At 34.3% G+C, this 27,949-nt stretch overlaps 1 protein-coding gene across 4 annotated transcripts in view; it reads right to left on the reverse strand.

The window, feature by feature from the left end:
- phf2 (PHD finger protein 2) overlaps positions 1–27,949 on the reverse strand; it is a 58,027-nt gene that overhangs the window by 23,608 nt on the left and 6,470 nt on the right. For 3 of the 4 annotated variants that reach the window (XM_005169292.6, XM_005169291.6, NM_001202418.1), the window contains 12 exon segments: positions 17,243–17,328; positions 13,827–13,941; positions 11,042–11,202; positions 10,824–10,965; positions 8,987–9,173; positions 8,471–8,633; positions 8,295–8,382; positions 7,621–7,727; positions 4,393–4,484; positions 4,228–4,317; positions 2,224–2,553; positions 658–777 (listed from right to left, as the gene is read on the reverse strand). In XM_005169292.6, coding sequence (XP_005169349.2) covers positions 658–777; positions 2,224–2,553; positions 4,228–4,317; positions 4,393–4,484; positions 7,621–7,727; positions 8,295–8,382; positions 8,471–8,633; positions 8,987–9,173; positions 10,824–10,965; positions 11,042–11,202; positions 13,827–13,941; positions 17,243–17,328 — 1,681 coding nt within the window. 4 annotated transcript variants of the gene reach the window in all.

Raw genomic sequence — 27,949 nt, forward strand, 5'->3', positions numbered from 1 at the left:
GTGAGGTTCGGGACCTGCGGGAGGGTTGCGGGATAATGACAGGGGGGTCACTTGGTGATTAACAAAAGTCAATTAAACTTTATTAAACAATCAGAATTACCATATTTTTCCAGAACCCACATAAGAAGAAAAATAGTAGTTATTAGTTACAATAAAAACAACATGTAAATGAAAAGCCATCAGCTATTCAATAATTTTTATCACACATGGTGCGTTTACGTTAGATTAACAACACAGCAATAGTGTAAGCTCCAGCAGATGAATTTTATAGCACCAGGGTAAACTTTCTGACATCTTTATGGCAATCAAATACATTAACAATAAATACAGGCCACAGCTGGACATCTGGGATGATCTCTAAATGGTGGTCTCCAAAATTAAACCAATAATAGACTTGTGCTGAAAACACTGTGCCCACAAGTCTTTATAGTTGAGGTTAATATTAAATTAAACATATTAATAAATGGCTATAAAAATGATATGGTTGTTAGACTCTTGCACTTTTTTGTGCTGTCAATATGCTCATGTTTATATAGGCCTATTGTTGTGTGTCCAACATTTGTCTGTTTATGAATGAGGGGATCGCCAGTCACTGGCATTGTTATTTTGGGAGTCACGGGTTGAAAAGTTTGGGAACCCCTGGCCTAGCACACATACCTTATATTTCCATTTGGACTCCGTCTTGTTCTTATTGTGCTCTCGCATCATCTCAAACTTCTTGACGTCATTCGGTTTATTCGTCTCTTTCTCCATGATACTCATCCCGGTTTTAATCAGCTTTGCATGGTGAGAGACAAAAACATTTATTATAATACATGAAGAATGGACAAAGTACAAGATATTTAAAGTCATTTTGCAAGTGTGGAATCATTTTAATGCACTGACTCAAAAATATTCCATAAAAAAATACTTAGAAAATTATAAACAATACTTACAAAATACAAACTATTGTTTCAGTGTTTGAGGATTTTATCTTTCAGCAGAGGCAAATTAATGATGAAGTAATGATTGTAATGTGACGAGTTAACAAATAATCCTAAAATATATATATTTCCTACTCATAAATCTTAACTAGCACAACTGTTCTCAACAGTGATAATAATCAGCAAATTCTGAAAATGTCAGCTTTTCTATCACCAGAATAAATTTCAGTATATTTAGTAAATATTAAAATACAAAACAGCTATTTGCGTAAATTTATACATATAAATAGATATACTTTTTACACACGTAAGGGACATTCTACCAGAAATGTACTTTTTCACTTATGAAAAATGTCCAGGGTCTGACCTTGTCGTCCTCAAAAAATCTTACAAAAACAAGCATAACATCATACAATTCAACGATAGAATGCATGCTTGATCACTGTCAGCTTCTACTCCATCAAATGATGTCTCTTCCTCTGAGTTATAGCCTTTTTATGTTAAATGTACTGCAAATGTGACAGAAACATGGGGACAAAATAATTTTTTTTTTATTTGTAGAATTTTTTTATCATTTCAATTGATGTGAATGATAACAACTTAAACTTGCTATTTCTGACGTTTTTAGCATAACAAAACTATTAAAGCTGTAGAATTCATTGGGATGAGGACAAGGACAATGACATGGTTTGTACATTTGTAAAGTGTTTTTAATAAAGAACAAAACAATCTGAGAACTAAGTAAAATAACATATTCCTTTACAGCAGTGTTTCTCAACCACGTTCCTGTAGGACCACCAGCTCTGCATTTTCCATGTCTCCTTAACCAAACACACCAGATTTAGACGAGCAGATCATTAGTAGAAACTAAAAAACCTATAATGGGTGAGACAGAGAAAAAAGACATCCAAAACATGCAATGTTGGTGGCCCTCCAGGAATGTGGTTGAGAAACACTGCTCTACAAAACAACTCAAAGAAATCAACCACCAGTCCATTTTAGACTTGTTTTTTTGGCATGAAATACTTTTTATTCACTGTACTTAGGTTTTTATTTCAAGGACAGATAATGTACGTTTCTAGTAGAATGTCCCTTAACGTTTCTGACTTTTTTGACTTAAACTTCTGCTTTTTGCATGAAACATTTGCATGACTGTATAATTAAAATTATAATTCCTGATATAATGCTCTACTGAACAAAAAAGTTCACCTATATCTTTTTTTCCTGAGAATTTTTACTTGTCTAAGTCCTTTCAGAACCTTAAACATAACTGAATATCATGAGAAAAAATAATCTTTACTTTTTTGGGCTGGTCCATCTTGTTCAGGATGTCCTTTGCATGGGATTCAAGAGCTGCCAGACTCGAGGGCTTTTTCTCAGGTATAACACCTTCTTTCACTTTCTTGGCCTTCTTTTTGCCTCCCTCTTTTATTTTGGGTTCCTTCGGTGGTTTTGGAGCCTTGGGCATTTTGGGTGGCTTTGGGACTTTCTTCCTGGCTGGCTTATCTCCTGAAGGGCTGGAGACGTGGGCAGGGGACATGGGCTCTTCTGGTTCTGACAGAGCAGACGGAGGCTCCTCTGCCGGGGGCTTTGAGTTGCTGGGTTCACTTTTTATGGCTTTTGTCGCATTCTGAGTCAAAAACAAAATTCAGATATTTTCAGCCATTAGGGCAATTCCAGCGTTATGCATGTGATTTGCAGTAAAATCCCAAAACATAAATTCATATTGAAAGTCTAGTATATATACTGGAACATCTGTTTATATTTTCCAAAACAACTAACCAGAGTTATGGGATCAGAAAAATATCAATCTGTAATACGGATGCATCGATAATAGATTTTGGTTGTACGATTATAGTCTGAGGAATAATCACGGTTATTACCATTATTATGCATTATGCATCTCAAACACTAGTAGTGCATTAGTCACATGAAAACTCATTTTATTTTACAGCAGGGGTCTCAAACTCAAATTGGCGGGAAGCCATTTCAGTGACTGACAATTCATGGGAGGGCCGTTTTTAACATTAAAGCACAACAAAAAAGTGACAATTATATCTATAAAATATGTCTATGACATATAAATAATCATAATAATGATAATAATAGTTATCATTATTCTGTCCCAACTAATTGTTGCTCTACCAAAGGTTTAACAGATAGTGAGAATAGTAAAAAGCAGTTTGGGGAACTCTAGTGGCAATTGTTCTTCTCAATATCATTATTTTAGGTAAAACTACAACAAAGAGAGGCAAAATTCACATTTACTGCACGCTGAGAAAAAAACAATAGTAAAACTGAAATACAGTATAACTTAGTGCAGTACTTTAAGTAGATGGGGGGGGTCAAAACCACAAGCGGATATATGCACAACAATGAAAGTGGTTTACAAACATTTGTTTTGGGGGACCAAATCTCGTTGTATATTTGACATCAGTTGTGGATATAGGAAAGAGAGAAAAGAGAGGGGCCTGGAGTTTGAGACCCCTGTTTTACAGTGTTATTTATTGCTGCTCCGTAACCAATTAATACAGCACATAATATTATTAAGAATAAACAATAATCCATTTCTCCCTTTGTGCTTAAAAGTAAGTGTAATAATAGCCTCAGTCACAGTTAATCCAGTGTATGTGGTTATTAGTCTTGGTGTACAAGCTCGGAACTTTAAACTAGCGCACAGTTGGCATAACTTTGTTTAGTTGTAGCAGTTTTGTTCCATGCTGAAACGTCGTGTGGAAAAGCCTTTCTGATTAATTATTCGTGATGAATTAAGGCGCGGTTAATAGTAAAACTGATTAATTGTTGCATCTCTAATCTGTAAACATTGTTAATATTTTATATGAAGAAAATAAAACATGCTTCATGGATGTGACCAAAGTATATTTACAATATACTTTATAGAATTTATTTGAATTAAACTGTACAGGCCAAAAGAAACAATGCTAATCACTAGGATAATAGTTGACTCTCTATAGAACAAACATGATTGATCTAGTTTTATTTTTACATTTTTTGCATTTATGAGGAAAAAGCTTCATTTTGGATGTGACAGATGTTAAATTGCCACTTCTGTGACTTTGGTAAATCAAATATATTTGTTTGAACACTTTAAAAAAACATTTAAGCATTTTTTAGTATTGTAAAATACAAGCTGACACAAAAAACTTAGAAAGGGTTTCGCTATTTTGCTGGAAACATTGCAGGGTTGACATTTGCGTGGAATTGCTCATTAGTGTTCCTGATGCTAGCAACAAAACTCAAGATCAGATTGTAATACTTGAGAGTCACTGACGACTTGTTTCACCTCTGCAATCCGAATCTCTTTGGCAAGGTCTTTAATGAGCTGTGCTGGCTTCATGTTTTCTGGAAGCTCGTCCTCATGTTCTAAAAGAGCCTTGGAAAGAGACATAAAGGCAAGTTACAGGCAAGTTACATCACACATCATTTTGTTAATGTGAGTGCGGCGTACCTGTTTTTTAGTCCACGATCTGAATGCTCCATTGACAATTTTGGCACCGTGTACCAAGTAAGGAGGTGGCTGCTTGTTCGCCTTGTGTAAACCTGCAAAATGATGAGGAAATTTGGCATCGTTATTCCCATCTGGATTAAACACTCAACCAGCCATAAGATCCTCTCTAGAAAGGGCTGTTTTCTAAACAGGCAAATTGGTGAAAGGTCCAAGTTTCCTTAAATCATTAGCAGCAATGCCTAAGATCATGCTTGCCCTGTCAGAAACGCTCAAAGCATGAAACTGGCGGAGGGAAACATTACACCAGAAATAAAAAGGGACTACGTTTTCAACGTAACCCATTACTGTTCAATAACAAAGGCCATTCATATATCAAACTGATTACTTCAATCCAGAGGGACTAAAACAGTCATGTGCCTTTTCCGAGAGCCGGCTTGAACATTGATTACATTGGACTGGATACACAGCCACTACAGGAAATATATTCCACACTGCATTTAAATTAATAACATGAACATAAAGTGAAAGCTGAAACATTGAAAGGAGAGGGAGCCTGGCGGTGGCCCAGCCGGCCTGCTGGGACCAAGGCCAAGGTCTTTTTTTTTCTCTCTACCTGAAGTCACACATGAGAGTTGAACCCTTGTAAAGATGACCTTGAAAGCAGATTCCCGCATCAGATAGCTTGGAGACCAACTCTGCAATGAGCGCGCTATATCAATCTGGCGAAATTAAGTAACGTAACGAGGTAAAATGGTGGAAATATAAACACACAGTCCAAGGCCAGATGAGGGGAGTTTAAACACCAGGTTGTAATGGAGCAAGAGATTCTGCCTTTTGAAGCTAATCATCTGTGAACTCTGTGATGCACCGATCTAATGACTGCAATAATACAGCGGCTATCCAGAGCCTCCTCATCTGCTCAGCAGGCCCCTTTCAGGATCACGCACCAAGCTGAGGAGAAGGAAGCCATTTGAGTCTACCTTATGACATTAGATCTTTTTATTTCCAGTCCCAAAGTTCACTATTACGGATAAATCTTCTGCTGTGCTGGACGGAAAGGTAATTTTGGAAAGTGAAACCTTTGAAGCCACTTCGGGGGAGTCACACAGGGGAGTTTTGCTGTGAATGATTTAAGCCTGCGGTGAAATTGATACTTTAGTCATTTCTGTGAAACTACAAGTCCTACAAACACATTTTTAAAAAGAAAAAACGTTTTTAAACTCATATTATTTAATTATATTAATGATTTTTTGGGACAGATAATTAATTTTCAAGATCAAAAATATTGTCTAATATAGATATTTAGATTTATTTTAAATGTCATCATAAATAGAGTTCTGTTTACAAAATCTATTATAAATCTCAAGTGTCGCCAGAATGTAACAAAAAAGTTTCAGCACAAAATATGTCATATAATTTTTATTATATTATGCAGTTTTATTATATTATACATTTAATGTGGAAGTAAAAAATAAAGTTGTATTGTGTATTTCATTCATTCATTTTCTTGTCGGCTTAGTCCCTTTATTAATCTGGGGTTGCCACAGCGGAATAAACCGCCAACTTATCCAGCACGTTTTTACACAGCGGATGCCCTTCCAGCCGCAACCCATCTCTGGGAAATGTATTGTGTCTATTTAAATGTAAATGAGGGCCCCTAACCCCCACCCCCCCTCCAGAAGAGGGCGGTGCTTTTACAGCTTCACAACACACAATTTAGCCAGGCATTTTATAGGCTTGTCGGTTTAAACACATAAAGGTTTCTAAGCACATATGCACTAACCGGCCACTTTATTAGGTACACCTTACTAGTATCGTGTTGGACCCCCTTGTGCCTTTAGAACTGCCTGAATCTTTCGTGGCACATTTTCAATATGATACTGGAAATATTCCTCAGAGATTTTGCTCCATGATAGTATCACGCAGTTGAAAAAAACCAGTCTGAGATGATTCGCGCTTTATGACATGGAACGTTATCTTGCTGGAAGTAGCCATCAGAAGATGGGTACACTGTGGTTATAAAGGGATGACATGGTCAGCAACAATACTCAGGTAGGCTTTGGCATTGACACAATGCTCAATTGGTACTAATGGGCCCAAACTGTGCCAAGAAAATATCCCCCACACCATTACACCATCACCGGCAGCCTGAACGTTTAATACAAGGCAGGATGGATCCATGCTTTCATGTTGTTGGCGCCAAATTCTGACCCTACCATCCGAATGTTGCAGCAAAAATCAAGACTCATCAGAACAGGCAATGTTTTTCCAATATTCTATTGTCCAATTTTGGTGAGTCTGTGCAAATTTTATCCTCAGTTTCTGTTTTTCGCTGACAGGAGTGGCACCCGGTGAGGTCTTCTGCTGCTGTAGCCCATCCGCCTCAAGGTTCGAAGTGTTTTGCATTCAGAGATGCCCGTCTGCATACCTTGGTTATACAGGATTTGCTTTACTGTTGCCTTTCTATCAGCTGGAACCAGTCTGGCCATTCTCCTCTGACCTCTGGCATCCACAAGGCATTTGCGCCCACAGAACTGCCCCTCACTGGTTATTTTCTCTTTTTCGGACCATTCTCTGTAAACCCTAGAGGTGGTTGTGCATGAAAATCCCAGTAGATCAGCAGTTTCCGAAATAGTCAGACCAGCCTGTCTGGCACCAACAACCATGCCACGTTCAAAGTCACTTAAATAATCTTTCTTCCCCATTCTGATGCTCTGTTTGAACTGCAGCAGATCATCTTGACCATGTCTACATGCCTAAATGCATTGAATTGCTGCCATGTGATCAGCTGATTAGAAATTTGTGTTAACTAGTTGGACAGGTGTACCTAATAAAGTGGCCGGTGAAAGTATATAAAGTGTGCAAACAGAAGGTCAGCTGGTGTCAATTATTCACAAAATGTTATGTCAAAAGCAAAAAATGTTGGATAAATAATGCTGTGTCTGTGTATTTAACAGTTTGGAATACATTAAATGTGTATCAGTATATTGGATCTGCGTGTCTCTGGATCATAGTGAAAACAGTATTAAAACAAAATGTAAAAAGCATAAATGTATCCCTTGAAAATAAAAGTTTTTGATGTGTTTTACAACTAATATACAAGTTTTAAATAATAATATATAAACATAATAATAATATAATATATATTCTAGCTGGTTTATTAGTGCGTTATAGATAAATTTTCAGATAAATATCGATATCCATCTCCAGTTAATGTTCAACACTCACCTTTAAACTGCTCCAGGTAGTATTTCCCCACATACCAACATGCTGTTTCGAAGTTTGAAAATGGAGTGAGGCTGGCAACTTTGAGTCTTTTTTCCACCTCATATGCTCTGAGTGGAGAAGCAAAGACAGGATTACTGAAAAGTGCGCCTTGAGAGGAAATCGTGGTCTCATGCATGTGAGAAATGCACTTTAGGAGGCTAAGCATATGCTTTTGACTTCCCCTTATTTCATTGCTTGAGAGGCTTGAAAGTGCAAATAGAATAGGGAAAGTTTGATGCTTGAATGGATTCATTAGACCTTTGTAATACCAACTTTTTTACATTTTATTTTTTGAAAATGATTATTGTTAATTTTATTTGTTTTGATTAATAATCAGGGTTATTCCACCAAATTAATATTAATATGTCTAGAAAAAATACTTTTAAATTTGTAAGAAATACAATAATTAAACAAAATAATAAACTGCAAATATGCAAAAAAAAAATCCAAGTTGACTCTAAAATGTTTCATAAGAATTACAGTATGCATTGAAAAAAATATATAAAATAATCAAAGAATACTGGATTTATTATTGGACAATTTTTAATTAGATTTAACTAACTGAAAGGCATTTATAATTTGTTTAACTTTGTGATTTTAGACATATAAATTGAAAAAAAGAGCAGATCACTGACCTCATTTGCATCTCCACGCTTAAACTGTGGACAAAATGCCCAGAGAAGGCTAAGCAGTCTACAGGAGTGAGTATTGCATTGATCCATCCTGCAGTTAAACAAAACAAAAGACAAATTATATTCTACAGGCTTCATGGAGTCATCTTTATTGAATTATCGGCACCCCGAAGTCTCACCTGAAGGAATGAATAGAGTTTGCCCTTGTTTGAGTGTGCACTTGTAACATTTGTCTACTTGGTCAGCAAAAAACATCTCGCTGTGGTTGGAGGAGGATCTCCAGCGCTCATACAGGGAAAGGTTGGCAGACGTGGGCTTGATCAGGAAGAAGATTTTCTCTCCCTATATAACACACACATTTAATATCAAACTGAACATCATTATAATGATATCTGAGCACAGAACACAATAACGGTCCAATCAAAATAACGTATTCAAGACAACAGCAGAACACAATGTTTTTATGAATATTAGGTGATCATTGCAATATACACATTTTTATTCACTGAACACTGAAAAAATATGACTAAACTACAATTAATAATCATAATAAATATTTAATACAACACTTCTTCCATATTAGAAATGATGGTAATCTTCAACAACATTAAAAAATACATTTAAAAATTGTGAATAGATTTTTTTGGCTTAGCCATATTGAGCAGTAATGTTGAGAAATGACATGAAGGAGTGACCTTGAGTACGTGATACCACACAGAGGCTCCTCCACACTCGATGTGGAAGTCTGTATAGCTGTCTTTCACACAGATGAGACAGTATTTGGACACTTTGGGCTTCCCCAACAGCGCATCGTCAGGCCAGTAGTTTTCCACCCAGGATAACTTCCGAACTATCTGCGGACTCTCGACAATATTGGCCATTCTGTAGAGATAAAGAATAGATTGGTGAATATCTCTGCATTAAATGATGCCCTTATAAAAACACTTTCATGGCATCCACAGTTGAGTTTCTTAATAGCGCTGCACGATATTGGAAAAATCTGACATTGCAATATTTTGTTATTCTGCAATATACTTTGGTACACTTGAAAATCATTTTTGGTCATTTTATTTTAAGGTTCAGTTCTCACTCTTGGCAAACCATTTTGACTTTTGGATCAATAAACTTATAATTTGCTCCTTATTAATAGTTATTAAGGTAGTTAAAGCATTGGGTAGGATTAGGGATGTATATGTAGTACTAATAAGCATCCAATATCTCAATAACATACATGCTAATAATAAGCAACTAGTTAATAGAGAGGATTGGTCCCTAAAGTGTTACCTAATGTATTAATCTTGATTGACTGGGATGATTCAGTAGGGGAGTGAATCATGCATAACTTGTAATAAACAAACTACAATCATAGATAAATGCAACAAAGAAAACATGAAAGTGAAATAATCTGTGCATGCTTATTGTTTTATATAGGTAAATGTAAAAGTTACACTGCAAAGTCAACTCAGCATTGCATCTCATTGCAATATGACTACTGCGAAAGCACAGGTTGCAATATCGATGCTGAAACGATATATTGTGCAGTCTTATTTCTTAACATTTCTTTAAATGTTTATGCTTAATTCTGTTATAAACAATACAAACAAAAAGATGCTTGAAATGGTTGTGCATCTGTGTTTTCCATCTTGCTGTCGAAACTAGTACCAGAAACATTCATTTTCACAGTTTTCCACAGACTTTAGAAATGTTACATTAAATTTATTTTTAATTGAATTTTAAGTTATTTGTTTAACAACAATGTCCAACTTTGCACGGTACAGAAGCTTGTTTCCTTCTTTTTTGTTATAATTTGGAATTTTGTCCTCAATGCTTGCGGCAATTTGTACCTTTTTGATTTAGTGGCTAATTCGTATTAATTCATACCATCTCATTCGTATGATTTGGTTATCCTCCAATGACCGTTGGGTTTAGGGGTGGAGTTTGTTGCCACGCCTTCTTTTTAAAAACAATAATACATTTTAGTATGACTGAACTGAATACTAATTAGCCACTACACTGACAAAACGTAAAATCATTATGTTTCCTCGTGAGATCAGGCTGGTATTTCTAAATTTCTTCTCTCAGGTTTGTTTTTGTCTTGCAGTTTTGAGCTACAAACTCAATTAATTATTTACACCTTTTAACTAAGAAAATATCTGAACTGTGAGATATAAACACAGAATTAAGAAAAGAAATCTGAACTGTTAGATGTAAACACAGAATTCGGAAAAAGTGAATTTTGAAAGAAAGTGAAAGAAGAAAAAAATTGTCTGAATGTTGAGTTATAAAATCAGAATTATGAAAAAAAAGTCTGAAATATGAAAAATAAAACAATTTTTAAAAAATCACGTTAAAGATATATGAGCCCAGTATTGAGAAAAAAAGCCAGATTTTACAAGATATTAACTAAGAATTCTATGCAAAGAGTGTAAATTATGAGATGTAAAGCTTGTAAATGTGAGGCAAAAGTCAAATTAGTAAGATAAAAGACTAAAGTGACTGGAACCTGGCTCCTATAGTAAAAGCATGACTTACCTTGCATCTGAAAACTCCAAGTTGATCACATTTAATACTTTCTTTCTATTTGTGCTGTAGTAATAATCAACAAACTCTTTTAACTTCATCTTGCTGTCTGTCTGTTTGGTGACATCAACGACATCCACAAGAACATCAGGCCCTAAAACAGCAGAAAACAATCAGAACAACAACTATCAGCGCTGTATGTTTGTTTAAATGCATTTAAGTCAACTCACCAACATAGTTTTCCACATCACTGACGTAAAACGTGGGTGCGGGCATGGCCATCCCCAAACCGTCTTTCTTCTGGATGAGAATTGGCTCGTTGAAGCCATTTTCCTCAAGGTACTCCAATGTCAGCTGACTTCCAGACAGTTTGACCACCACATCTTCTGAACTGCAGTGGAAAACATGGTGTTACATGGTACATTTTTTATGTTTAACATTTTTTTCAAACACCTTTAAATATTTTCAGGGCGTCACGGTGGCGCAGTAGGTAGCACAATCGCCTCACAGCAAGAAGGTCGCTGGTTCAAGCCTCAGCTGGGTCAGTTGGCATTTCTGTGTGGAGAATGCATCTTCTCCCCGTGCTCTTGTGTGTTTCCTCCGGGTGCTCCGGTTTCCCCCACAAGTCCAAAGAATTGCGCGCTAGGTGAATTGGGTAGGCTAAAATTGTCTGTAGTGTTTGTGTGTGAATGAGAGTGCATGGGTGTTTCCCAGTGATAGGTTGTGGCTGGAAGGGTTTCCGCTGCGTAAAACATATGCTAGATAAGTTGGCGGTTCATTCGGCTGTGGTGACCCCAGATTAATAAAGAGACTAAGCCGAAAAGAAAATGAATGAATAAATCTTTTTACTGAATATAGCGAGGCTGAGTGAAAGAGCTTGTGGCTCCGAGTTGCCAGATATCGTAATTATAAGCATCACTGGACTTCCTTTTACTACTAAGAGATAGTTCACCCAAACATGAAAATTAACTCAACATTTTCCCTTACCCTCAAGTGGTTCAATACTTTTACAAGTTTCCTTTTCCTGTTAAATAAATACAGTTTTAAATATAAATATAAAATTAATTTAAATATTTAAAAAAATAAATTAAAATGATATATTTTAAATAAATAATAAACTTTTAATTTATTTATTTTCTACTGCTGTACTTTTGCATATTTGTATTTATATATTTTTCTGTATCGCTGTAAAGCCTATTTTGTGTTACTTTTATCTATAATGTTATTTTACCTGTCTTATTATTATTATTTATGCATTTATTTTTTTGGTGTGTGTGTTTTTTTTTTCCTTCTTAATGCAGGAATATGTTATTGTATTGCTTAATTCAGAGAGAAAGAAAATGTGAGCTAATTGTGTTCTGCTGCTAGATTGGATTCTGATTCTTTGTATTTGGTGCTGCGGCTCTCTGACTAATATGTTTCAATAAAAACAGAATTAAACTAATAACATCAAATTAAATAAAGAAACCTGTAACCATTGACTTCTATTGTAAAAACAAAAATTTAAATACTTTAGGTGTCGATGGTTACAGGCTTTCAACATTTTTCTAAATATCTTCATTTATGTTCAGCAGATAAAAGAAAGTCAAAAACGCTTACACGAGTGAAGAGTGAGTAAATGATGACAAGTTTTAGATGAACCATCCCTTTAACTTATAGCATTGATAAAGTAATTAGGAGGATATTAATAAATTGGAAAGATGAAGTTTTTTGTTGAAAGTTACATTTTGCAGGTGCTTTTGTACATTTTTCATAGCAATACCTGGCAACACTGCATCGACAGCACTTAAACCATGGAGTCCACATTCAGTCAGACAAATGCAATGTTTATCATAATATTGTATGTATGAAGCTGACAAATGCTATCAAAACGGTAGCATAATAATCTGTAACACACAAAACACAGGCCAAGATGTGAATTACAGGAGGGGTTGAGGGGGCTGACCCCGCTAAATAATGCTTAATCCCCCCTGAAGGACATCAATACAAGATGTATGAGGGGTCTGCCCTTTAATAATTAAGAAACAGTTTGCTGTGATCTGTATTTTAAACAATATTAATAATTAAAATAATGGATAACTTCTATCAGCTAGAAGGACATCCGCTGTGTAAAACATATGCTGGATAAATTGGCGGTTCATTCCGCTGTGGCGACCCCAAATTATTAAAGGGACTAAACCAAAAAGAAAATGAATGAATGAAGGAATGATAACTCTAAAATACATTTGCTCATCCCTATAATGATTCATACCATTGTGAATGAATGTTTGCGCCAAAAATATGAATACATCGGTTTAAAATTGGCAAATTTATAGCACCGACAAACAGAGTAAGTGTTCACAAAGCATGTTTCTTTAAAAAAGGCGCTTGTATTTTATCATCCACTGTCTCGCACATGAGAGTAAAACAGTAGAATAAAAAATACGAGCAGTCTTTTATGGTCATCCATTAATCAGTGCAGGAAAAGCAAACCTGTCACAAATGTCATTGAGAGCCACTCAATACCCCTCAAAACACTGAAAACATAATAAAAAATAATTATTAATAAATCAGATGTAATTGAATTAAATATATAAATTTGGTTCACTAAAGCATATTACTGAATATAACTGTAAAATCTGACCCCCCTGATCGTCAATGTATAATTCGCACCCTGATGAAGGCTATGCTTTTTCATTAAATGTATTAGTTACTTAAACATTAACATTATCATGCTAAAATTCATAAATCATTCTCATAAAGCATTTAGAGTGCTTCTTATGAGTCATTCATACAGCAATTCATTTTGACAAAAAATTATTACAGCAAAAAAAGCTCCAGATCAGATTCATTTACAAACCCTAGGCTACAAACTTTTTCCAAGATACACACTAAAAAGTTCAGGCCATTATCAAAGCTGATCATAGAGCGCCATCTTCTGGACACTGATGTGAACTGCAGGAGATTATTGAGAGCGCTGGCCCTTTAAATGCGTCACCCTGAGCAGAGATGTGCATGAATGCAGGTGTTTATTACCTGGGGAATGTTCTGCTGCGTAGCTCTTTTATGAACACCTGACTGCCGTTCTGAACTGGTCTGACGTCTCCGCTCTGCCCCGTGTCATGCTTATTCCAGCTCTTTTTCTTTTTCACTGTTAAAATGACAAACAGATGAAAGCCGCCAAATTATAGTCAGACACAGTGACCACAATACATAACTTAATAATAATAAAACGAACTATAATGCGCTAAATAAAGAAAACATTTTGCAAACTGCAAAAGCAAAGTCATAAATAAGTGAATTTTATTATAGAGTCTCATTTTATATAGAGTTGAAGTCAGAATTATTTATTAATTATCACCCCCCTGTTTATTTTTTCCCCAATTTCTGTTTCATGGAGAGAAGATTTGTTCCAACACATTTCTAAACACAATAGTTTTAATAACTCATTTTTTAATCACTGATTTATTTTATCTTTGCAATGATGACAGTAAATAATATTTGACTAGATATTTTTCAAGACACTTTTATACAGCTTAAAGTGACATTTAAATGCTTAACTAGGTTAATTAGGTCAAATAGGCAGTTGAGGGTAATTAGGCAAGTTATTATATAACAATGGTTTGTTCTGTAGACTCTCGAAAACAAATACAGCTTAAAGAGGCTAACAATTTTGACCTTACAATGTTTAAAAAAAAAAAAAAAAAATTATTCTAGCCTAAATAAAACAAACAAGGTTTTCTCCAGAAGACAAAATATTATCAGACATAATGTGAAAATTTCCTTGCTCTGTTAAATGTAATTTGGGATATATGAAAGAATTCAAAGGGGGGTTAATAATTCTGATTGCAACTGTACATAGAAAGCAGATTAAATACATATGTTTACTTTAATATTTGATATAATTTTATGTAAATGATCACAGTGCAATTGTGTAAAAATAAAATCCAACATTATTATTCTGATTTGTAAAATATCTGAATAAGCAATTATAATACATTTTACTGTGTTTTAAATGTTTTAAAATTATTTAAAATACGGTAAAATGAATAAATGATTTGAGAAGTTAGAGCCTAGAATGAGTCTAGAATAGTGGCAATGTATAAAGATTTAAGTTTTGGGGTTGAACTGTAATCATTTGTGTCAGTGTGTCATTACATGATTCCTGCTTTAAATATGTTCTAAACCCAAACGGTGCCCAAACGTTTTCTTTTGAAGGGTCAAAAACCAAACTTGACAGAAGTAATTATAACAAACTCTGTTATATTAAATTTGCCATGGGTATTTTCTGAATTTATTTAATAAATAAAAAAAACACTTTATTTTGATGGTCCATTTGAGTATTAGTAGACTGTCTGCTCATTATTTGTTGATGCTGCTCCTTCAACAGATTTAACTGACTATAAGAAACAAGTATATGTCAACTTACACTAACCCTAACCCAAAACTAACAGTCTGCTTATAATCTAAAGAAAATTAGTTGCAATGTAACTTAAATTCAATAAAGGGACCATCAAAATATTTAAATTCCATCGAATTCATTTAAAAAACATGTAACGGAAACATTTTATTTCAGTTTCCTTTTTTGTAAAGCTCAATAATAAAACAAACCAAAAAGGTTACATTAAATTAGAAATGACGGACTCTGTAAAGGCATTCACTCCAACCCTTCCCATCATTCTTCCTCTCCTCTCAGATGGGATGGTGGGCCAAATTAAAGGTTACCATGGGCCAACTTTGGCCCGCCGGCCCTAGTTTTGGGCATCTCTGTTCTAAACAAGACTGTTTGGTATATAAACTATTGTTATACTGAATGGAATTTTAGTGAGTCTCTTCATTAAATCATGGTAAAAATGTATGATTACCAGTTTTGTTTGGTTTAGAAATAAGAAAGAAACACTAATAATTTTGTAAAAAAAAAAAAAAATCATATTTTACCTTATATGTGAACAAATATTAGAAGATTTAAAGAAAGCTGCAATTCTTGGACATTATTTTATTTATAATATTTTATTTTCTAGGACAGTTTTTAAAGGGATCAATGACTTAAATCTAGATTAGCAATCATTTACTGTTTGTTTTAATTACTAGTTTGAAATAACAAATGGATACCATCAGGCAATACTGTACATGGGTAGCTGACAAATAGGCAGTTTTTAAAACATGATTTTTGAGGAACAAATTGTTCTATTTTTGTAGTTTGAAGTCTGATGTTTGAGAAAATATAAGGCTTTTCTAACTTTATACTTTCACTGTTATTTTTTTGCTTTATATTAAACTGTACCAGGATATGTCCTATAGTGTGATGCTTGATTAGCGTGAACAATTTATATTCATTGTTTTACATATCTTCATACATTGCTATTTATTGTATATGAATAAAAAAAAAACCTCTTGACTTGTCAGACGTCACACCAAAAAACAACACATAATAAAGTGTTTCCTAAAAAGTCAAATATGTAAAAAAAAATTCTTTGACAAAAACTTACAGAAAAAATATGTAATGAAATAACACAGCAGTTAAAAAACGGCAAGTCTAGAGCACCGACAGACAGGGTAAGTGTTCACAAAGCATGCTTCTTTAAAAACAGCATTTGTATTTTATCAAATATATCTTCATACATTGTCTTTTATTTTGTAAATGAAATTATTTTTAAAAAATTCTCAAACTTGTTAGCGACACACCAAAAGACAACACATTTTATAGTGTTTCCTAAAAAGTTAAATATGTAATAAAAAAAATAAAAAATTCTTTGACAAAAACAAACAGAAAAAGTATGTAATAACGTAATAACACAGCATTTTTTTAACAAAACATTCATGATGACAGTGAAGTGTTTCACCATTTCCTGCATTTTAAATGATGACAGAACTAACTATTTAAATTGTTCTCATGTGTGACCATGAAAATACAACATCACGTCAACAACCCGCTTATATAACATGTCGTTGATGGTAGTTTTAATTTCTGTCTGAATTATCAGACTGAAAATAATGAATGAAATAATAATGAATTTGAAACTATGCAACAGATAAAAAGTACATTCAGTAAAAACTGTGAAAATGTAGTGTTTTCAATTTGACAATATTTTTAAAATGTAAATTATGATGCTGTTTAAAGGTGCCTAAAACATATGAAAGAGTAATTGGCAGTTCATTCCGCTGTGGCGGCCCTTGAAAAATCAGAAACTAAGCTGAAGGAAAGTGAATGAGTGAGTGATACAGACTTTGATGTCACATGAGCCTTGAGAAATGAAAATTTAGTGCTCAAAAATCAATGTAGTATCGTAATAATGAAAATGATTACTGTTTTGGTAGAAAATTAGATTTTTTTTTTTGTTCACAACAGCAGACAAACTATTGATCACAATCTCATTTCATTGTCAGTTACCATCGACTTTTTTGTACTATTAATTCATTCACAGTATGTAAGTTTAAGTAAAGATGCTTACAGGTGGATTTGCCGTGGGTTTTTTCACAGTTAGGACAGTGATAGATGTCAATATCTGGTGCTTCATCTTCATCCACTCCCACACAGCTGCAACAGAAACAAAAATATGAACGCTCATTTATTTCTACACATCCATTGCAATATTAGCAAAATATCACACCAGCTATATCAGCACTGAGTTAGCAAATACAATCAGTTAACTGAGATCCAGCACTAAATAAAATCGCACTCTGACAGCCATTTAAAATATCCCTGAATTCTGATGAAATATTCTCAGTAGGAGACATTAAAAGACGACTTTCTCCAAATATTACAGATGCTATTGACAATTCAAGTGTTGCACATCTGGCTACTGCTATTCTCCTGGCCATGTCTTCCCCTTTGTGAGGCCCTGGTGGTCAGCTTTGTTTGGCAGTCTCAGGCTGTATGTCCTGAGGTTTTCAGAGGCGTCTGGCAGCCCAGAGCCCCAGGGATCCATCCCCGGTCCATAACCGAGTCCTGCACAGTGGAGATGGTGCATTTCTGATGATGCACATGCCAAATATGGCGTTTAGTCCGATGGCCAGAGAGCCAAACCTTCTTCCAGCTGGCTTTACAGTCTCCCACATGCCTTCTGGCAAAAGCACATCTCAGACATCATGTGACATTTTTAACAGTGGCTTCTCTTCACCACTGTCCCATAAAGCTGTTAAAGCACACAGGCAACAGTTGTATTACAGCGTCAAGAGCTTATACATCTATGGGTGTAGCCTAGGAGTGTGGGTTATTGACAAAAACAAAAATTATATCTGCTGATATGTTTTCGATGCCAATAAATATTTCTGAGGGTTTTTGTGCTCCTTTTGGGTGGTTTAGGCCTGTCATGAACAAATAAATGACACTGAACTGCCAGCAGGTGGCATATAGTCTTAATGAGTAATTTACTGGATCATTCACTCAAACAATTTGTTAATGACAACTGATTCATTTGACTATGAATGAAGACATTCAAAACATGACATCACTCTGCACTCCAGCTTCTGTCCAATCAAACGCTATCAAGAATCTGAAGCATCCCTCCCTCACACTATATAAAGAGATGGTCAAGCTGTGGCTGAAATCTCTCACTAGTTTACAAACTTAACTTTTTTATATGGTACACACACTGTTATATACAGGGATTTTTCCATGACTTTTACCGGGACATTCAAGTAAACTTTTATGACCTAATGTTTAATGTAATGTCTATGTATACATGGTAAATAATAATAAAAAACAATGCACGTTTAAATGTATTATAACATATCATAAAACTCACAACAATTCTTTTTAGTTTTTATATCTATTGTATGTAAGATTTATTTAGATAATGCTTAAACATGGTGCTTCTTTTCTGCTGTGCCACCGCTGAAATTGAGACTAAGCCGAAGGAAAATGAATGAATGAATGCTTACACAGCATTTATAATGTGAGACCCTGGAGACCATTATTTTGGCCAAGGACAGAAAAGAAGCAGTCAACTAAACTATATTTAAGTTTACAGATATTTGCTAAACTAATTTTCATGACTTTTCAAAAACTTTTCCATGACTGTATATAGTGGATAACTGATTCAGACAGTGTAAAATATGCTTAATGTTGGTGTGAAGAACATGCAGAAACATGATAGCACAAGTGGATCATATGCATTCTAAAAGTCCAAAGTCCATGAGTGTGTCAAAGTATTAAGTTACAGACAAAATTGAAATTGTGTATTAATCGACTTGACTTCATGTTATTTTAAACCTGTCTGACCAGGTCCTAATTTAACACTCCTCAAGCACCAAATGAAAGTAAAATGTGATATTGGCGAGTATATGATAGAACCCTTACAATGATATTTATACACGGTTCTTACACTTACATAAACAGCAGATTCAAGAACTTTTAGGGACTTTTTAAAGCACCATTTATTTTAAATCAAGCACTTCTGCAATTCATAACCCAGCATATGTGGGCCCATGAAAGTCCTTACGGTACTTTTAACATTTAACTTACACTTAATATATACATTCATTCATTTTCTTTTGGGATTAGTCCCTTTATTAATCAGGGGTCGCCACAGTGGAATACACAGCATATGTTTTACGCAGCTGATGCCCTTCCAGCTGCAACCCATCACTGGGAAACATCCATACACACTCATTCACACATATACACTACGAACAATTTAGTTTACCCAATTCACCTGTACCGCATGTCTTTGGACTTGTGGGGGAAACCGGAGCACCCGGAGGAAACCCACGTGAACACTGGGAGAACATGCAAACTCCACACAGAAATGCCAACTGACCCAGCCGAGGCTCGAACCAGCGACCTTCTTGCTATGAGGTGATCATGCTACCCACTGCGCTATCATGATGCCCAATATTTACATTAAAAAGAATACAAACATTTACCGTAGATTATTTTAAGAAGTCATGTTTAAATAACTTTAATAAAAATGAGTTGAATTTACTGTGAAATTCAAATGTGGTTTCTGAAATATGTTTCCCGTTCTGATTTTGACAATTGAGTACAATTGTTGAAATAAAACCATAAACAAATTTAATTTCAAATGTAATTCAAGCACTTTGAAGGACCTGTGTTTGTTTTTGAGTATTTAAATCGCAAATCAAATCGCAAACTCTGTGAAAAAAAATAATAAAATAAATAAATAAATAAATAAATGTTTAAAATAATAATAATAATAAAAAAAAATTAAAATAAAAAAAATTGCAATTCGATATTTTCCCCAATTCGTACAGCCCTACTGGGAACACCTTATATTGTTTAATCAGGTTAAGCTATTTAAATTTGATCAGTTTAAACTATGAATAGTTTAATTAATGCTATAATTGAATCACAAAGGCTGCATTGTAATTATAGTAATGTGTAATCTGACGCACAGTACTGTGATGATTTCACACTCACAGCTAAAATGAAGTGTTTTCAGTGTCTCAGAGTGGCTCCCTTCACACAAACTTTATCTCTGTGTTGCAGTTTGTGTGCTGTCAATAAAAATTGCTTATAATGTGCATTCAAAAATACAATGCACCAAACGTCTACCTAAATGTGTAATAATTTTTTGGCTTTAAATGCAAATGAGCTGCTTCTCACCGCCCACCGTTCCCATGTGCATGTCTGCTTCTCATCATGCGTTACGACAGATAAACAGCCGTCAGTGATAGAAACAGACACGGATAAATACAGCTCATTAGTCAAAAATACCAAGTAAGTTTATTTGATGTATTTGTGGTGGAGTTTATTCAAGCCTTTCTGAAATGATGAGTCGCACACAAATGCCATTTGCAGTACACACACACACACACACACATATATGTGCACGTTTACTGACACCATGCGGCCGTGGTGATTAAATCGGTTAAGAATTAGATAGCAATTTTACTGTCTTTATTACAGACATGCTCTGTTTTAACAGCATTTCAAACTTATAAAACTTATTATAGTTAAAACAGAGAGTTGTAACAAATATTTTAAGTTTTTAACCTTAATTTATTTACAAAAAAAAGTTCTGTGAACATGTGTATACATGTTATTATAAAAATATGGCACATGTCAATCAATTCAGTGGGCAGGGAAAACCGCACTCCTACTTCAAGTTGCAGTGAGCATCGAAGTCAAGGGGTAGGGGTGTCCCAATTCTCTTTAGCTTGAAGGCGTAGGGCTAAGGGAAAGGGGAAGACTTTTCAGGACCACACTCGAAACCAAGGGGTAAGACAATTTCCCAGAATACACCAGCCACAGCAGCACCCGGAAGTAAGGAGATCCACAAATTAGTATTTTTGTCATTATTATGAATTTTTACAACAAACAGATGTTTTAATATAATTATAACCGCGTACGTGTTTTGCCGTCATGCTTTTAAAAAACACATGATATATGATGACGTGTGCAGGTGCTGTAGTGCTGTCCCAATTCTTAGGGGTAAATTTTGAAGCCCTTTCCCTTAACCCTCAGTTGTAAGGGCCAAGAGGAAGGGGAAGGGTTAGGGGTACAAAAATAGAATTGGGATTGGGCCTAAATAGTGCGTAAATTTTCATTTTTTGACCTATCCCTTTAAGGCCTGTGACTGCGTAAACCTTTCAACATTTCAGAGTTTGAAACATCTGGCCGCCAGAAATTGTAATGTTTGCAACTTAAAAAAAAGATTACATTATACAATAAAGACTATGCAGTAGGGTTGCACGGTTTACCGATACTATATCGTGGTAGTATCGAGATACTATGGCTCCAAATTACTGGCGATGCCACTGTAGTTTGTATACGGTAGTATCGTCATTAATGGTATCTACACTAAAAGTCACTAAAATGCTCATACGTTTGTGTAACAATAGACCATCTCATTTAAATAATCTGTGGATCCCTGTAAGGTTGCAAAAAAGTTGTGTAGAATTTGCGTCTATTGCACGTTTTCTAACACTTCAGTTCAAATGCACATTTGAATCGGTTCATTTGTTTCTGCTAATATGATTTAGTAGCCACAACAACAGCAACAATCTCTTTAAAAAAACGACTCACAAAGTGAATTATTGCTAAAGTATTGCAACAACCCTACTATGCAGTGTTGATTATTCAATATCTGTGACAAAAAACTAAAATTCACTTTAATCTTTGCTATGTTTATTTATGTGTGCTTGTAAGTTATTGGTTATATATCATTCGAGATTCACTCCCTTACAAAACCACCCTAATTAAATTGAAAATGAAGAATTCTTTCTAAAGCTGTATAAATAAAGCTGTATTCACATCGCAATATACAGTATATCGCAGAAATACAAAATATCGCAATGTGTGATTTTTCCTTTATCGAGCAGCCCTAATTGTTATTCCATTATATGACATTATATTATTAAATGTTTTAAATAGGAGAGTTTCATTGTTTTTAGGGTTTATTTTAGTGTTTTTTATGTGGAAGAGAAAATAAGATTCTGAAAGCTGTGTTGGTTACAACCGGTTTCAGTTCTCTGTCACTTCCACTGCATTAAAAAACGATAATGGAAGTCAATGTTTGGTTACTAACTGTATGTTTAGAAACACAAAACTTTTGAGACATAGTGGCCTATCACTTCAAAATGTATGAATAATTATTTCTAAAACTAACTAAAAACTCTTTTCATATATATTAATTTCACATCTGTTCATCACGAGTCTTCATTCACTGATCAGCAGCAAAACTAAAAACAAAACCACATCAACTCCATTATGAGTCAACCCAACATAATAACAACTCCTAGATCTGAATACTTTTCAGCAGCACTGTATGCATTTTCATCACCCCATCTGCACTGCAAATGTTCTTCCTACACCAACACAAACCCTATAAAAGCATACCACATTCCAGCCATCAGGAGGAGCTGTTTTGAGCGGGTCATGAGCAAATGTTGAATTGGGAGTGTCCATTATGGGCTTTAGTCCAGAGCAGTCGTATGAATATCACACACGCCGTCCACTGATTCACAGTCAAAGAGAAAGAAGCCTCGCTGAGCTTCAGGACAACAGACAACAGTGTGTGTGTGTGTGTGTGTGTGTGTGTGTGTGTGTGTGTGTGTGTGTGTGTTTGAGTGGGTGTGAAGGGTCAAAACGCCCACTGGAAATGCAGGATTAGCAGTCAAATAGACTCTTCTTCCCTCAACAGCTCTGCCTGGGGTATCTGTCTGCTAATAACGATGCCATTTATGGGGCATCTACTTAATGATTTAAAAAGTAGACAAAGCATGTATGTATATTGTACATCTATTTATTCACAGTCATGTTATTTTAAAGCCATTTGGCTTATTTACATGGATCACAAAAGGCTTTCTTATTTTATATTTTATTTCATTAATATGTGCCACACAATTTACCTATTTAAACAATTATTTATGGCAAAATATTATAATTTAAAAACTTATTTTAACTTATTTTAATATATTTTGTAATGTCATACAGTGCTCAGCATATATAAGTACACTCCATTTTGAAAATGAATATTTTTATAGATTTCCCAGTGAATATAGGTGATGTATTTTGGTGCATTTTAACAAAACAGATTTATTAAACTGATATATTTAATAAAATAACATTTTAGTCACTAAACATATTTAGAAATTGAAAGATAATACAATTAAATTTATTTGAAAAATTAAAATTTAATTGAAAAAAAAATTACAACCTACAAAATTTCAGCCAAAAATGTATTTATTTTTTGCTTCTCTTGATTTTTCCTCTTTTTAAATTTGTATTTAATATTTTTCTATAACATATTAATTGGCTGTACTAGTTTTTGGACCATTAATGTAGGTTATTTTGTTAGATAAGCTCCAGATTTGGCTTCAGTACTGACTAATCTAATGTATATGCACAAATATAATATTGTATAGCTTCCTATTTAAAATATGAATTTAAAAGATAGATTTGTGAGGAGTGTACTAGTATATGAGCACTGTATATTCTAATTAGAGCTGCACAATTCTGGCTAAAATGAGAATAGTGTTTTTTTTTTTGTTTTTTTTTGCTTAAATTCAATATTACGATTTTCCTCACGATTCTGTGGATGTAAAATAAAGGTTAATATGCATCGGCAATTATTATTGTTTTTTCTCAAATATAGGGTAAAACAATAATAATATTATGTGTAGGTCTACTGGTTTCTATAAATAATTCTATTCTACTTTGAATAATTCTGATGTTGAATTATGTTTGAGATATATGCTTGCAATCTGTCATTGACAACATTATTAGACCATTTTATTCACTGGTAAAATCAACATATATAGGCTAGAGTCAATTATATAGGCTAGAGTAGTTATACTGACACTGTAAACATTTATTTGCATGCACAGCTGCGTGTTCTCTATGAAAGAAAAAAACATGTCAAATCCTTGAGGCAATCATAACTCTAAAATGCTATATGATTATTGAAATGATGGGCACGCTTTCGGTTTCATTTTCACTGCTAAGTGCTGTTCATACATCGCGTGGCTCTCAAACGATCACTCTGTGCCACAAACTGAATATTATTTACAACTTTATTCACAGCCTATGCAGGTTCTGTTCACTAAAGAAGACGGGTGCCCATCTATCATTAACTAGGGCATGCGCCCGCTCTCTGTGGTAACAGCTCACGGTCAGCAGCTCACGTCATGACGTCATGTGTGATTTCCCGGCAGCGAATACAGCATTATATGAGACAAAAATTTAATTTTTAGGTGAATTATACCTTATAAATACAGTATGTGACTCTTTTAACATCATTTGGAGGTGTCCATGTCGCTGAGCAATGTATGTGAAACAATAAAAAGACTCGCGCAGCTGCCTTTGCTTCTCTCCTGAACTGGAAAATATGATTGGCAGAATCGTAGAAATGCTGGATTAAGATCGTCTAGGGGGTCGAATCGAGATCACAAGCTTTTTTCGATTAATTGTGCAGTTCTACTTCTAATGGTAAAGTTAAACTGACCATTTTTACTTTAATTTTAAAATAAAAATCATGCATTAATTTAGCGACCGTAGACATCAAAATCCAACTTCTGTACCAAAGCAATATAAAAAATTTATAAATATAGCAAAAGAAATGCATAATGCCACACGAGAAAAGCAAATAATACACATGTAATAAAAACTGTATTGTTCAAAGTTTAATAACGTTTTTCTATTTTTTTTTTCTCTGGGTTTTCACCTTTATTTTTGATAGGACAGTAGAGAGAATTGACAGGAAAGCATGGGGAGCAGAGAGAGGGGAATAATCGTCATAGAACCGCGAGGCGGAATTGAACCCGGGTCGCCGCGAGCACTGGAGTGCATGTGTCGACGCACTAACCCCTACACCACTGGCGCCGACAAGTTACGTTTTTCTATTTTAATGTATTTTAAAATGTCATTTAATATTGTGATGCCAAACTGACCTACATTTTACTTTCACTTTTTATGAAAAATGTTCATGCAACAATATTGTTTAGAAAATACAATGATCAAAATCTATTAAAACCAGCAAATGTGTGTCATATTACAGATTATGAATATTCCTTTTTAACAAAGCAATATCATATAATGTAGGGTTGTGTGATTAAACAAAATCGAATCAAAATCGCAATTTGAAATGTTGCGATTAGTTAAACGCAAGAGGCTGCAATATAAAATGTATTTGTATATATGCAAACAAGAATAACGAATAACATCTGAGATGAATTGCTTTAAAACCAGTCTGCTAAGCTTCAGAAAATGTAACATGCTAGACTGCTGAAGCTTGAATGAAATTAAATCAGATATATAATTAAATCAAATCACAATATCTGTCAAAAAAAAATACAATTAGATATTTTCCCCAAATTGAACAGCCCTTTAATGTCGACATGTATAGTGTTTGAAAAGTAGCCTATATAATATACATATTTTTTATTCAATATATTTTACATTTTTCAACATAAGCTTGTGTTACTTGAACCTAACTTTAAAATTGTTCCAAGTTAGTAATATTGCAACTTAATTTTTTAGGTTTTATAAGACGGATGTTTTAAGTCAGTTTAATTCAATGCAAGTTAAATAGGCAGTTCAGGTTAGTTCAGTTCAGTTTCAGACAAGAATGTAACTCAACAAGAACGTATAGTACATGAAAAAAACTATTCTTTAAAAATCTCCACAGAAATAAAATAACAACATGAAGGCGAGTAAACAATTATACAATTTTCATTTTTGTGTGCTGTTCCTTACACAAAACTTGCACAAACACACATTCAATACAACATGACTCGTGCATTCCACAATAGACCTTAAACTGTCAAAAAACCTGCAACAGATCTGCAGCCCAGCACATGATGATAATGCTTATTTACTGGGCTATTTTGTATATTTAGCATTGAAAGTCCTTGGAGAAAATCTCAAAACCGCTTTTCCGAATTTAAGAGCATTAATAGGTCCTCAGTGAAGTCAATTTACTACATTTCAGTCTGAAATACAAGATACCAACAGCGTAATTACTACAAGTCTTTAAATACTGCTTCAGATGCACATGCAGGTCAAATTCAACTGAGCCAAAAAAAAAAAACTAAAGAAAAACATGACACTGGATTTTCACTGTAATTACACCAGGTCATTATGACTGATTCACACTCAAATATAAGCAATATAAAAAGATTCAGTTTGTTCTTTTAAAATGATGTCAACTCTTTAAATAAAGCAAAAACAACAACAACAAAAACTCAATGCAATATGCCAAAGCTGCTCCGTCACAGACTAGCTATTATCATTAATGGGACAAATCTCATTTAGGATGTGATGCGCCACTTCTATTTGGCATCGTGCCTCATGAAAGAAGGCAATGATGTCATTCATTACCACCTGAAGAGCTGAGAGCAAACGCCTACAATCACAAACAGCGGCATGTGGTCAGGAGGAAAAAAACAAAACATGTTGGTTTCTGCCAGTTCGCTTGCAGAAATCATTATATCAACATGTTTACACTGATAGCTAGAGGAAATCTAAACTGATTGTAGAAGAACCTATCGGAACAGATTAAACATTTATAAACCATCTATAAACAGTAAGAATTTTAGGTGTAATAGCAAGGAAGTGAAACTTATCAATGTCATTTTAGTTGATGATGATTTTCTGTTGCATTATGGCAAGACAATGCACCAAAAAAAAAACCTGTCTTTCGTGGAATTGTTCATTTTTCAACTTTTATTTTGCCGATATGGACAAAATCTTGAGTAATTGAACATTTTCATTTGATTATGATTAATTTGACGAATGATTATTTATTTAATGTTTTTGGCCTTATAGTTCACTGACAGGTTTTGTACAGTAATTATGTTCACATACTACAAGTGAGAGATTTTTGAATGAAGGGTGTATTACTTGATTTTAAAATAATTGAAGGAAACACACTCTATCTACTATCTATGATTATTTATTGAACATCAACGTTGGACAACTGAAATAAAAATACAAATTGCATAAAATACTGCCAACCCTTGTCACCGCTACCAAAATGACCAATCACAAAGCTTGTGCTATTTGTTGTTGTGATGTGTAGTTACATTTTTTTGAGAGGTGTGTGTGTATGCGAAGGCTGCACCGGACTGTACGTATGCACTTAGAAGAAGTATAATGCCAGAATAATATAAGTATAAATCATAATATATAAATAAATTGCTAAAGCAGGGTCACTTGGCTCCACATACAACAGGGTAAGTAATTTAAAAAATTGACCTGGAAAATTAGATTGATTTGAGGTTCTAAATGTCGTTTTTGATGATTCTTCGAGCCCTATTTTTCAGTCTTTTTGATTTTTGTCTAATTTAAAGAAATTAAGAAAACATCCAATATACTATTTGAAGACTTTCTTTTATATTTCTTTCAAATTTTCAATTCATACTTCAATACAAAATGTACGTTTATTTTGAGCACAATAACAGTTTTCACGGTATAGCGCGGTTTGGAAAAACCCCCTGAATTTTGCTATATATATAAGATTTTATTTTGTTTTTAGAACAACAGTTGTCTCCAGGGGTCCGTTCTTCGTACGTGGATTACTCAATTAGCTGGATTTGGATATTGACGATTTGACACGATCCAGGATCGTTTCGTTCTTCAAAGCTGATCCGAGAGTTGTTGTCATAGCAACAGTTCTGCTAGGTCAAACCTGATTGGGAGCAGGTTCAATTCATATAAACAGGATTAGATCGGCTCAGTTCAAGCAAATATAATA

Source organism: Danio rerio, chromosome 11 (genome assembly GCF_049306965.1).
Source record: "Danio rerio strain Tuebingen ecotype United States chromosome 11, GRCz12tu, whole genome shotgun sequence".
Taxonomy (NCBI): Eukaryota; Metazoa; Chordata; class Actinopteri; order Cypriniformes; family Danionidae; genus Danio; species Danio rerio.